At 31.6% G+C, this 14577-nt stretch overlaps 1 protein-coding gene across 1 annotated transcript; it reads right to left on the bottom strand.

The window, feature by feature from the left end:
• Window positions 1-13198: 13198 nt before the first annotated feature.
• Window positions 13199-14257, bottom strand: LOC142533119 (uncharacterized). The gene is made up of 2 exons (XM_075639765.1): window positions 13880-14257; window positions 13199-13776 (listed from the first exon to the last, which is right to left on the bottom strand). The coding sequence occupies exons 1-2, from the start codon at window positions 14213-14215 to the stop codon at window positions 13300-13302; spliced, it is 813 nt and encodes a 270-aa protein (XP_075495880.1). The 5' UTR covers window positions 14216-14257; the 3' UTR covers window positions 13199-13299.
• Between the last annotated feature and the right edge of the window lie 320 nt (window positions 14258-14577).

The following is a 14577-nucleotide window of genomic DNA, read 5'->3' as shown; positions in this document are numbered from 1 at the left end:
TTGACAGAGACTTAACCAGGTTATGTTTGGAGAAGTATTTTTAAAATGTTTTTAATATTTTTTAAGAGAAAAAAAAACTTAAAATATATGTTCAGACAATATTTTTATTAAAAAAAATTATGAAAATATTTTTAATTTTTTTTTTATCTAAGTATAGTTTTTAAACAATAACTTAACAGTTTTTGATGTTTTTAAAATATAAAACGTAAGTCAAACGGGTAATAAATAAGAAACAAGAACAAAGAGAAAAAATTACAATTAATTTTTTTTTTTTATGTTGTACAAACACCTTCTTAATTATTTTTTACCATAAAAATATTTTTATAAAACAATTTTTAGCATATTTATTTTTAAAACAAGTTTTATAATTAAAAAAACACTTTTACAAAAACATTTTATAAATACTTAAAAAAAACATCTTCGTATTCGTCCTCATTTTATGAAAATTCTTGACCTTATTTGTTATATTGTAACTCATAAACAATTTAAACATATATTTTTAACTCTTATGTGATAGGATGCAACAAACACTCACCATTTAGACATTGAGTGATGCTACATGTATATCGATATTTGTACACCAATTTGTGCAACAGAAGAAATTCAATTTGTCAAAATCTCACTATATATTGAATACAAAATCTCGCGATATAACAGTAAAATCTCGCGATGTAATGATTGTAAATATCGTTGATATATTGGTTGTACCTTTAGCTTTATTATTTAGACATTAGCGTACTTCGTAGCGATTTGACTCATCGATCCACCAACACTTAAAATATATAGATAGCTCCCCACATGTTCAAAAAGCTCATGTAGATATAACATTTTGCTTCATATGTTCAAAATATGACTCTCATAGATATAATATCTTGTCTCATAAGTTGAAGAGGTGGTTTTCATACACATGGTATTTGCTTCATGGAAAATCATGTTCTACAATGGGAGTCAATACTCTCGGTATAATCACAACCCTTGAATGAGCTTATTTAATAGTAGAATCCACCATAAAACAAGTGAGACCCATATGATCAAATGACTACAACTATATTGGCAGTACAAAGTAGCATAAATGTTATCTTGTTTTGTCGAATATTTATCTACGATATTTATACTATCACTGTCTCTTATATTTTTTGTCATCTCCGGAAATCAAGTTTGCATAAGTGCAACTACAAAGAGCTCATGTGCAACTATCCAATGTTTATCTGTTCTCTGCAAAAAATGATTAGCTTGAATTGTTATATGCATATACTATAATTTTCATATGTTGTGAAAATTAAAAATTTATGGTAAAAAGTAAAAATCTCAAACTCTCAAAATTTACCAAACTACACACTTTATAATATTTTTCTCTCTACTCAATTGTGAATTTCTTCACAAATGAGAGATCTATTTATAGGAAATCTTTACAAATAATCCAAAAATAAAATACATCATTACCTACATCATCACACACAAATTTCTAATTTTACAACTCTTATTTTCAACATTCAAATATTCAACTATTACTTTTTCAACATTCAAATATTATTTTCAACACTCCCCCTTGTGATGATGATCATGATACGATGATGTCTTCATTACGTGTTTTTGTACTGCCTCGTTAAACACCTTACTAGAAAAAACTCATTGGGATAAAAACCATAGTAAGGGAAAAAGAGTGCAGTCACGTAAACTCCCCCTCATGTTGACATGAACAATTCTACACAAATTTCGTAGATTGCGCATCCCAATATTATATATGTGCTTTCTGAATATTGTCGTAGGAAGTGCCTTTGTGAAGAGATCTGATGAGTTTTCACTTGATTGAATGTGACGAACATCAATACATTTATTCTTCTCAAGCTCCTTGATGAATGCGAAGAACTTAGGAGGAATATGTTTAGTTCTGTCGCTTTTTATGTATCCCTCTTTCATTTGAGCTACACATGCAGCATTATCTTCATATAGTATCACAGGCTTCTCGTCGAATGATAATCCACATGAGATTTGGATATGTTGGCTCATTGATTTTAACCACTCACGGCTTGCTTCATGTAGTGCAATAATCTCGGCATGGTCTGATGAAGTTGTTACGAGCGTTTGTTTCTGTGAACGCCAAGAAATTGCAGTGCCTCCACGAGTAAATACATATCCAGTTTGGGAACGTGCCTTGTGTGGATCAAATAAGTATCCAGCATCGGCATAACCAATTATACTTGGATTTGCATCTTTTGAATACAAAAGTCTCAAGTCTGTCGTTCCTCGTAGATAACGGAATATATGTTTAATTTCGTTCCAGTGTCTCTTTGTTGGATATGTGCTAAATCTTGCCAACAAATTTACGGCAAAAGATATATCAGGCCTTGTACAATTTGTAAGATACATAAGGGCACCGATAGCACTTAGATATGGTACTTCTGGACCAAGAATATCTTCATCATCTTCACATGGACGGAATGGATCTTTTTCTATGTTTAATGATCTAACAACCATTGGAGTACTTAAAGGATTTGATTTATCCATATTAAAACGTTTAAGGATCTTTTCTGTATAATTTGTCTGGTGAACAAACATTCCACATTCTTTTTGTTCAATTTGTAAACCCAGACAATACTTGGTTTTTTCAATATCCTTCATTTCAAATTCTTCCTTCAAGTATGACACAACTTCTTGAATTTCCTTATTTGTTCCAATGATGTTTAAATCATCAACATATACAGCAATAATTACGCATCCGGATGTTGTTTTCTTAATAAAAACACAAGGGCATATTGAATTATTTACAGATCCCTTTTTCATCAAGTGATCATTTAGCCGATTATACCACATTCGACCAGATTGTTTTAACCCATACAATGATCTTTGTAATTTCACATAATAACATTCTCTGGGTTTTGAACTTTGTGCTTCAGACATCTTAAATCCTTCAGGGATTTTCATATATATATATATATTACTATCAAGTGATCCATATAAGTAAGTTGTAACAACATCCATAAGACGCATTTCTAAATTTTCAGATACCGCCAAGCTAATCAAATACCGAAACGTAATTGCATCCATCACGGGAGAATACGTTTCTTCATAATCAATTCCAGGTCTTTGAGAAAAACCTTGTGCAACAAGTCGAGCTTTATTTATTACAATTTTATTTTTCTCATTTCGCTTTAAAATAAAACTCATTTGTATCCAACAGGTTTTACACCTTCAGGTGTAAGGACTATTGGTCCAAAAACATTACGTTTATTTAGCGAATCCAATTCAACCTGGATGGCATCTTTTCATTTTATCCAATCCTGCCGATTTTTACATTCACCAAAAGATTTTGGTTCATAATCTTCATTATCATTTATGATGTCGATTGACACATTATAAGAAAATATATCATCAATTTCTTCTATATCTTTTCGGTTTCATATTTTTTCAGTATTAATATAATTGATAGAGATTTCATGATTCTCGTCAGTTTGTGGTTCTGACAGAACATTTTCATTATCATGTGTTTCTTCAGGAACACCATTCTCTATTTTGTGATCATCATGTGTTTCTTTAGGAATATCATTCTTTATTTTGTGATCATCGTGTTTTTCTATGAATTTTTTTTCGAGGATTTTTATCCTTGGAACCGACTGGCCTTCCACGCTTCAGGCGTTTAATGACATCATGAGTATTTTCAATTTGTTTCTTCGGAATTTCAATTCGAGCAGGGGAATTTGCAGCATGTATATATGATTTAGTTACCCTTTTTGTGTCTGCAAATGCATCTGGTATTTGATTTGTTATTCTTGCAAGTGCACAATTTGCTGTACATCTTTTTCACATTGTTTTGTTCTTGGATCCAGATGTAACAATGATGATACATACCATGTAATTTCCTTTTCGGTATGTTTTTGTTCTCCCCCTAACATTGGGAAGATTTCCTCATTAAAATGACAATCAGCAAAACGTGTTGTGAACACGTCGCCTGTCTGAGGTTCAAGATATCGAATGATTGATGGACTATCATAACCGATATAAATTCCAACCTTTATTTGAGGTCCCATTTTCTTTCGTTGCGGTGGTGCAATAGGTACATACACCATACATCCAAAAATTCTCAGATGAGAAATGTCTGGTTCTTTACCAAATGCAAGCTGCAATGGGGAGTATTTATGATATGCACTTGGTCTGATGCGAATTAATGAAGCAGCATGTAAAATTGCATGTCCCCATATAGAAATAGGGAGCTTTGTTTTCATAATCATTGGTCTAGCAATCATTTGCAGACGTTTAATCAATGATTCAGCCAATCCATTCTGTGTATGTACATGAGCAACATGATGCACAACAATGATTCCCATAGACATACAATAATCATTGAAAGTCTGGGAAGTAAATTCACCAGCATTATCAAATCTAATTTTCTTGATTGTATAATCGGGAAATTGATTCCTCAATTTTATTATTTGAGCAAGTAATCTTGCAAATGCAACATTTCGAGTTGACAATAAACATACATGTGACCATCTGCTGGAGGCATCAATCAATACCATAAAGTATCTGAATGGTCCATATGGTGGATGAATTGGTCCACAAATATAACCCTGAATACGTTCAAGAAACATTGGTGATTCAGTTTGGATTTTGGCTGGCGATGGTCTTATAATAAGTTTTCCAAGAGAACATGCTTTACATTGAAACTTATTATTCTGAAAGATCTTCTGGTCTTTCAGTGGATGACCATGTGTATTTTCTATAATTCTTCGCATCATTGTTGAACCAGGATGTCCTAATCGATCATGCCAATTGGTTAATATTGAAGAATTATCTACTACCATGTTTGATTCAATGGGACTTATATGTGTATAATGCAATCCAGTAGGAAGCATTTGTAGTTTTTCAATCACATATTTCTTTCCTGATTTATATGTGATAAGACACATATATTTCTCATTCCCTTCATTCATTGTTTGAGTATCATACCCATGGGAATATATATCATTAAAACTCAACAAATTTCTTTTTGATTGTGGTGAATATAAAGCATCATTGATCAAAAATTTTGTACCATTAGGTAACAAAAATTGTGCTTTACTACATCCTTTAATCAAGTCTACAGGACCTGATATTGTATTCACCATTGTTTTTGTTGGTTTTAGTTCCAAGAAATATCTTTTATCTCGGAGGATAGTGTGCGTTGTACCACTATCGGGTATGCAAACTTCAGCTTTGCTCATAGCATTTTCCATATTTGAAATTCAAAAAAAATATGCAATGAAATAAGATTACTGACAATAAAATACAATACATATGTAAAAAATATAGCACACGATAAAACATTATCATACGGGTACATAGAATATTTTACATATTTATTCCACCAGCAAATTGATCATTGTCTGATAAATCAATCAGAAAATCTCCAGCATCAAAATGAGTAGAATCACTCAAAGGTTCACTTTGTTCAGTGAAGTTGGTCTCCTTTTTTTCCCCTTTATTGATTATTTATAAAGTTTACAAAGGTGCTCAGGGGCTCGACAAATACGGGACCAATGTCCTGGAGTACCACATCTGAAACAAGAACTTTCAAATCTTTTTGAGTGATTCTCATTAACACTCATATTTTCATGATGCATTTTCTGTGGATGGTTTGGGACGTTCTTTTGAGATGAGTTATAAAAGTAACTATCTCGATTATTTTCAAAACCACGGCCGCGTCCACGACCACTTCCACGTCCACGTCCACGTCCACGACCACGACCACGATTTCGTCCTCGACCAAAATCTTGTCTATAACTTTAATTTTGGTTTTCAGATTTAAATTCATTTTTGTTTACGACATTTACTTCAGGAAATGCCGTTGAACCAGTGGGTCGTGCCTGATGATTTCTCATTAGCAGCTCATTATTCTTTTCCGCCACCAGGAGACAGGCGATATTCAGAATATCTCAAAAATCCACGCACTCTATATTGTTGTTGTAGAGTTATATTCGATGCGTGAAAAGTGGAAAATGTTTTTTCAAGCATTTCCGATTCTGTAACCTCATGTCCACAAAATTTTAGCTGCGAGATTATTCGATACATCGCTGAATTATAATCACTGACTTTCTTAAAATCTTGGAATCTTAACATATTCCATTCATCACGGGCGGTCGGAAGTATAACTTCCCTTATATGTTCAAATCTTTCTTTCAATCCTTTCCACAGAACCATGGGATCTTTTTCGATGAGATATTCACATTTTAAACCTTCATCGAGATGTCGACGCAAAAATATTATAGCTTTTGCTTTTTCTTGTGATGAATATATACCATTTTCTTTAATGGTCTCGCTTAGACCCAATGACTCAAGATGCATTTCTACATCGAGAGTCCATGGCATATAATTTTTTCCCGTGATATCAAGAGCAATGAATTCGAGCTTTGCCAAGTTTGACATGGTGGTACTAAAAAAAATTATGATGCATTTTATTAGTTAATGAATATTGCAATACAAAATAATGGATAAACAACAAGTACAAGCATTTGTAAAAATAAAGAAAACACACGAGGAGGATATTCTCCGATAAATACAAGACTCGTGAGTATGATAACCAAAATATTAAAAATAACATTGAGAAAGCCATCTTCTTTTTTCTTCAAAAATTTGATGAAGAATAATTTTTAGAGAGGAAGTGAAAGTTGGAGTGATTGAATGTGTTTGTGAGATCATATTTATAGGGCAAAAACTAGCCGTTTTGTTACCGTTTATGACCGTTGGTGTACAAAAAAATAAATGTATGTATTTGTATAATTTTATGGTAATAATATGGTGTATATAATATTAGTCATGTTTAAATAATTATGTATATCATATCACATTATTATAATGAAGTGTCATAAGTTGTTTTGTTTAAAAATCTTATAGGCTTTTATACTTGTCGTATCCCTTACCGGGAGTGTGGGATGTCGTCTTAACATCCTCCCATGATTTATAACAAGTTTTTGAAAAATTTATTTTTATTATTTCTAATAATAACATTATATTATATATTAAATATATACACAATAAATAAATAACAGTAAAATAAATATTATTACTTTTGTTACCTTTTTCTTCTGTTTGGAGCTTGAAAAAGTATGGAGGACTTTTAGAACTTCGTGCTGATAACGTGTTGTGAAAAGTAAAAATTTATGGTAAAAAATAAAAATCTCAAACTCTCAAAATTTACCAAACTACACACTTTATAATATTTTTCTCTCTACTCAATTGTGAATTTCTTCACAAATGAGAGATCTATTTATAGGAAATCTTTACAAATAATCCAAAAATAAAATACATAATTACCTACATCATCACACACAAATTTCTAATTTTACAACTCTTATTTTCAACATTCAAATATTCAACTATTACTTTTTCAACATTCAAATATTATTTTCAACACCATAAACTATTTTGAACATTCAGTTTAAACGCATGGAGACAAAAGTAGTAGTCTATTTGGTTTAAACTATTCTGGGTTACGTTGGATTTGGATTGTCGTGATTTATTATATTTAAAATATAATAAAATAATATAAAGTATGACAAATATAGCTAAATAATTTATTTTATTTTTTAACTAATGCAAAACTATACAAAAAAATAATAATTTTTTCCCTTTTTAAATTGATTATTTTTTGGTCGAGAGGGTCGGGTAGGCGGATAAGAGCATAAAAGGCCGCGCACCGGCTGCACATTGGAATGGAACCAAATTTTATAGGATCGGATTTATTTGAGCCAAATCTGATGAAACCAAACCCAACTACAAATTTGGGTTTGCCGATTGACGGACCTAATTTTGGCCTACAGAGCAATCAATTCATCCATTTTTTTTTATGTAAATAACATGTGAGGTTTGACTTTTAATAAAGATATAATTATTTCTAAAATAAAATTTTGTCAGAAATAGGTAATTTTTTTTTAAAAAAATTGGTATGTTTTAGAAACTAAAATGAGGATTTCCTAATTAATAACATTATACCAATTCATATGACACTTAAGTTGTATTTGGAATAATGAGTTTAAAGCTATGTATTTAAACTCCATAATTAATTGGTTTGTTCGGGTAAATCCATTGGATAATGAATTTTAAATCATAAATAATTATTTTTTGACTCATTGTGGTATTATTCAAATTCATCTCAGCATGTCGTCATTTGAAATCATCTCCTAAAATAATTTCTAAAATCCAAATTCTTTCATCCAAACACGACATTAAATTTTTAGTAAATTAATCCCAAAAAAATACATTCAATTTAAAATGTGGTGCATGATGTAGCATGGAATCAAAAGTTTAGATAGTTGTATTTTTCTTGTAGTTGTTTGTTGTATTTCTACTAGAGAAGTTTTGGTCTAGATCTCATCTCTGATACGTTTTATCGTCTACAATAATAACATATTGTAAACGATCGATCACGTTTAAAGAAAATAAAGCATTCACAAAACCAGAAAATTTCACTCGATATAAATATAAGTAATTTTTTTATTATATCGTGTGTGTCAAGAGAGAAGATTTTTTCTATAATATTAATTTGAATCGACTTCTCTCTATTATTGAAAATAGTTCGTGACACTACGCCAAATCACCAATTTATGTAATGTTGTTATAGCATGTGTTCAACAAGGCAACTTGTGGTTTGTGCTTTATTAACTCGTATATAATAAACAATATTTATTTTAATAATATTTTAAATTTTAAATCATTCTAACATTCAATTTATTTGTATACTAATGTAAGTTGCATAGAAAAGACATTGAATATACCATGGGACCATGTGTTCGTACATGTCAGATCGATCATAAAAAACATTTTAGTTATTGTATATCATAAATTCGTTGCTAGTCGATTCAATCGCCTAAAATAAGGATAAATGTCGTTCGATCTCGAGACTAGCATACGTGATATTATACGACACGTTTCATTGGTATGTGCATGAAGATGTCCAATCATACAGATGAGTGCTCATATAATGAGTCACTGAACAATCCCGCATCGAACTTTCCAAATAGTTATAAATTGTCGAGATTGAGTGTAGTTTCGGCATATGTAGTAGCCGATACATTGCAGCCATGGATTCACCGCTCATCCACATGTGTGCATATCATATGTGATTTGATAGTTTAATACTACAAGGAGTCTCTGACCAGAGTAAGAAATGTATTTTAGGGTAAAATATTTCCCTAATTGCATATACGATGCTATTATAATTACTCAAAGATACATCACATCCTTATCAAATTCACATGCAAATCTCGATATACTAATAATTGCAGATTCAATCGGGATATATGTATTGAAAGGACCATACTGTACGCTAACTATAACCTATTAATTCTTACAGACACCATCAGTGATACACAGGGAATCATGATACGATGTTAATAGACGCTTTTGATTCAATGGGTGAATCAGAAATGAGTTCGATGTTCTTGTGATCAAGGGATTGACGAACAAAATGAGCTTAATTAGGTTAAGCTCGTATAAGATACACGTGTACTTCGATTCATATGAGTTGTGAACCCACGACTAGCTATGTCTATGAACCATTGAGGGTCACACAAGTATTAACTTTGTGTTCCCATTGAGATAATTAAATTCAAGAAGTTGCATTTAGTGATTTAGTTTGATGGAGATCAAATAGATGACTAAAAATATGTTTATAAGTGGATTCATATTTGAAAGTTATAAGAGTTAAATTTGTGAGGAGGGTGTAATTGCCTATAATTTAGAAAAGAATTCTTAAATTGGAAGTTGTTAAAATTGAATCAGTGGAAAGTTGATTTTTAAAATTTTAAATTTTACATCACAATATCGAGTTTTGTATTTTCATTACATCGGTGATATCTGATCATCGATTGAGATTATGAAAAAACCACGATCATGGATTTTATGATGGATTATGCTTGGAATATCCTAGTAAATCTCTAACTGGTAGGTATCCTAGTTAGAAAAAACTATTAGTAGAAGTTTTGACCATTTGAGCCGGAGCATCCCACTCAAACACCCACTAGTAGATGTCTTAGTTGGTTAAAACTACTAGTAAGAATCCGAATGAGATTCTATATCATCTTTGGAATTATAAATATCACAATACATGTCAAATTTACAAGCTATATAACTTCTCGCTCGTATACGATACATACAATATTTAGCCACCATCATCTTGTTGGGAGAACAATTATCGACCGTGATCATCACTCACAGCACCATGCACGCCTCCGCTACCTCACCGTGTCGTCGTTGGAATCACGCCGCTTTCTGGTATTTATCTTAATGCATAATTTTGTCAAGATTTTTAGTGCAATCTAGATAATGGACAAAATTTTCAACCGCGGACCTAATTTTTGGAGTTTGAACAACAATATTTTATCTATTTAATTGTTTGCAGAGACTTACAACAAGAGTTATCTTCGTTTAAAATCCAGAGTAATTGGAGCCAAGCCTTGAGCACTAAAGATAAACTTTCAATAAACACTCTAGAGGTGAATATTATAATCATACGACACTCAAGTTAAGTTTTAATGATCGAGACTGAAAATTCTTCAAAAATTTTAAACTTTCGATACTTATTGAATATGAGAAACGTTAAACCGACCGTACGTAATATAAAATAAGCACACTTTGGACATTGGATTATCTTGAGTGTGGAAGATATAATATCTAAATAGCATTTGCTGCGTCAAAATTTAATCCAAAACAATAATTGTTTCCATGTTGAATCAGTTCATGGACCACACTCCCCAGTATTTTTTTTTTTTAAAAAAAAATTATCGAAACCAAATCCATCTGCGTGATGCATACATAGTGTATATCGTCAACAATTTGATATAATTAGTTATAATGTTGATCGTCATCTTGGTTTGACCAATCCCCATGAGATTCATCTGCAACAATAAATTATGTCCCATTGATTTCATAAATTTTCATTTAATATAATCTATTTATTTATTTAACCTTGTCCCAATCAATGACGACCGATTTAGGATTTTGTACCTGCTACGGAAACACACACACTAATCAATATCTTTTATATATATATATATATATATATATATATATATATATTATAACGTGAGATCTTTATGATAACGAATTTTGGTCTCTGAATATATTTCAAATTTTTTCCCAAGAATAAATAAAATACCCCTTCCAATAAATATTCTTAATTTTAAAATATATAAAAATAAAAAAATTTAGTATACTCAAAATCACATTTTATATTAAAATTTTAGTATATATATATATATATATATATCAAACTTAAAATTATAAATATATTCAAACAATTTTTTAAAAAATCAGCTATAGGGGCCAATATCTTTGTCCACACGTGAACTCCGTTATTATTAAGCAGCATTGAAGCCGCCAACCTACTACTTATCTACATGCCAAATCCTATTTATTTGGATAACACAAAATTTCAACTCTCAATCTATAGATATTTAATAAAGAAACGTACTTTAAAAAATACTGACTCCCAATCGGGTTGCCTGTAGGTCGTGATGGGCCTTGAGATGGTCGTCTCTTGTCTCTCTCGTCGGGAATCCACTTCGGGGTCATCGCTTTATTGCATCTGATCCATCTTATAGATACGTTTGGAAAGCAAGGAGGGTTCGGTCGACCCTACCCCTGTAGGCACTGCCTGCAGGGGTCGATCCAACGGCTCGGATTTTTTCGAGTCAATTTTTTTTTTTTACAGGGAGGTGGGCCCGGATCACTCATGTGAAGTGATCCGGGCCGTTCATTGCCCGTGCAGACAGTGCCTGCACGGGTAGGTTGAAACAAACCAGCAAGGAGTATGACAACGTACATGCTTTCCTTTACTCCATGAGACCTTTTCATCTGATGCAAGGTTTGGTTGCCTGATGTCCATCTATTGGATATAACATCACATCCAATTTAGTAGCGTCACCTTGTCGGTATGTCAAATCCAATAGATAGACGCCTCACATATGTGTCTACAGTAGGTGTCCAAGATATCAATTTCACAAAAAACTTTGTTAGACTATCACGTGTCAATTTTGTTAAACTGATCTCCAACCCAACTAAATTTATAAAAAAATATTACTTCTCAAGCAAAAAAATATTATTTTTATAATAATTGTGAATCAGGTTGATTCATCTCACACGTATAAATTCGTGAGACCGTTTATAACATTATATATATATATATATATATATATATATATATATATATATATATATATATATATATATACACACGTTGAAGATTCATTACATAATTCCTAGTTAAAAATTCGAGAAGAAAAAAATCACAAGTTTACAATTTTTCTCTCACCTCGACAATAAACAGGAATGGATCCTCTACTGTGAACATCCCTTTAAAAGCTTATATATATATATATTTTAATTCTTTTCTTTTTTCATTTTTTTGGACTTTTTGTTTTAATATTTCTTTTACTCCCACTCAAAATTTTCATTTTCTCCCACTCAAAATTTTCATTTTAAAAGATTTTTTGCTCTTTTTAGAATATATTATAATTCTTTCTTTTTCCATTTTTGAATTTTTTGTTTTCCTCTTATTTATCTGTAGGACCCAAGTGTTTACCATATTGATGAATATTCGATGTTTTTCGGTAGTATTGATTGCTGACGAAAACACAGATTTTTAATCTTGTTTGAGTATTGATGAAAATGGGCAATCAAGCGTGCAAAAATAACTAAAATTGAAACTAAAATATGTTTTACTTTCAAAACAAATGAGATAAACAAGATGTCAAAAAAAGAGGACAAAAACTTGTGTGATACGATTTTATGGATCATATTTTGTGAGACAGATATCTTATTTGGGTCATGCATGAAAAAATATTAATTTTTATGCTAAGAATATTACTTTTTATTGTGAATATCGGTAGGATTGAACCGACTCACATATAAAGATTCGTGAGACGGTTTTACAAGAGATCTACTCAAAAAAGAGAGAGAAACAGAAAGTTCAAAAGTGGAAAAAAAAAAAGAATCATAATATATTTTAAAAAGAGTAAAAAAGTATTTAAAAATGAAAATTTTGATTCGGAGTAAAAGAAAGATTAAAACAAAAATCCAAAAATGAAAAAAAAAATTAAAAAATATATATAAAAGCTTTAAAAAAAAATTTGTACCACATCATCTGCTACATCAGAGGATCCATTCCCACAATAAACATAGAAATTTCGAAGAATTATTATAGTACACAAATAAAAGAGAGAGAAACGTTAATAATTTGTAAATTTTATTTGATTACTCAAAAGTCATATCTAATATTCCACTGATTCCAAAAAAATGAAATTTACATATACATATACATATTCATCATCTTATTCTCTCAAGAAATCCCTGCAAAACAACCCTCTTCTTGTATTCATGCGAATCCAAAACAAGAATCTGATGGTCCGAAGAAACAACATCATTTTTGTTCTCAAAAGATTCATTGCTCTGCTTGAAACAATGAACGAGGAAAACCCATGCCGCCGAGCAAAGGATCGCGCAAACCTTACCCCAAATCAGCATCACCACTAGTGTCAAAGCAATTATCGATGCCCCCACCATGGAGTCGACTTTGCCAGCGGCCGCCGTCATTTCGCCCCCATTTCCTCCCTCCCCGGTTGCGGCTGCTGCCGTTTTCCCTTTATTCAGCCGTCGCTGTGGTCGTGCGTGAAGTGCTGGTAGGGAGACCGATTGTCTCAGCTTGATCATCGGGTTACTCGATGTTTCTTGGACCTTTGTTGGAATACTTTGTTCTTGTTGGTTCTTGTAGTTCTTCTCCACCGTGATTAATTCTTGATCAATCTAAAGTACATAAAATAAACAACCCATTCTCAAATATTGATCAACAAGAACATAACATACACACACACACATAGAAAGATTACACACATGGATAGATACACACCTTGTTGTTGAGTAGATGGATGAGTGGCGGCGGCGCTTCGGCTGCGGCGGCCGTGTCAGCGATTATCTGAATTTCTTTAATTGATTCCGATGTTGGAATATCAGATTTGGAAAAATCTGGCTTCTTGCTTCCATATTTCACTGATTCAACGCCATCGCCTTGAGCATGAGCAGCTGCAGCAGATGGTACTGAGTCATGGTAGAAGTTCTTCTTGTGCTGCTTTTTCGGGGAAGACAAACCAAAACAAGGCCCAAAACTAAATAATCTGCCGCCGCCGCCGCGGCGGGAGCTGTTTGTGTTTTTGTTTCCCTTTGTCGTAGGTTGGATAGTACCCATAGGAGATCGAGCTAGAGCTACATAAGCACAAGTTCAAACAAGAAAATGTGCAAGCCACAAATATATATATGTTGAAGTGGTACCTGAACACACGATTTAATTTTTCTATTATTATTATTATTATTATTATTATTATATATTATTCAAGGAAAAGTATTTATAAAAATGACAAGGATAATCTGAGACTATATCAACATATATATATATATATATATATATGTAAAGTATATCATTAAATAATATTTTTTATTTGTGAGACGGATGAACAGTACTCATATTTACAATAAAAATTAATATTTTTGACTTAAAAAATAATTTTTACAAATAGAAAATATACATGTGTCATAAAATCGACTCATAGA

The sequence above is a fragment of the Primulina tabacum genome, chromosome 18, assembly GCF_025594145.1.
Source record: "Primulina tabacum isolate GXHZ01 chromosome 18, ASM2559414v2, whole genome shotgun sequence".
Taxonomy (NCBI): domain Eukaryota; kingdom Viridiplantae; phylum Streptophyta; class Magnoliopsida; order Lamiales; family Gesneriaceae; genus Primulina; species Primulina tabacum.
The sequence above is the reverse complement of the archived record's forward strand: the minus strand, read 5'-3'. Positions and strand labels throughout refer to the sequence as shown.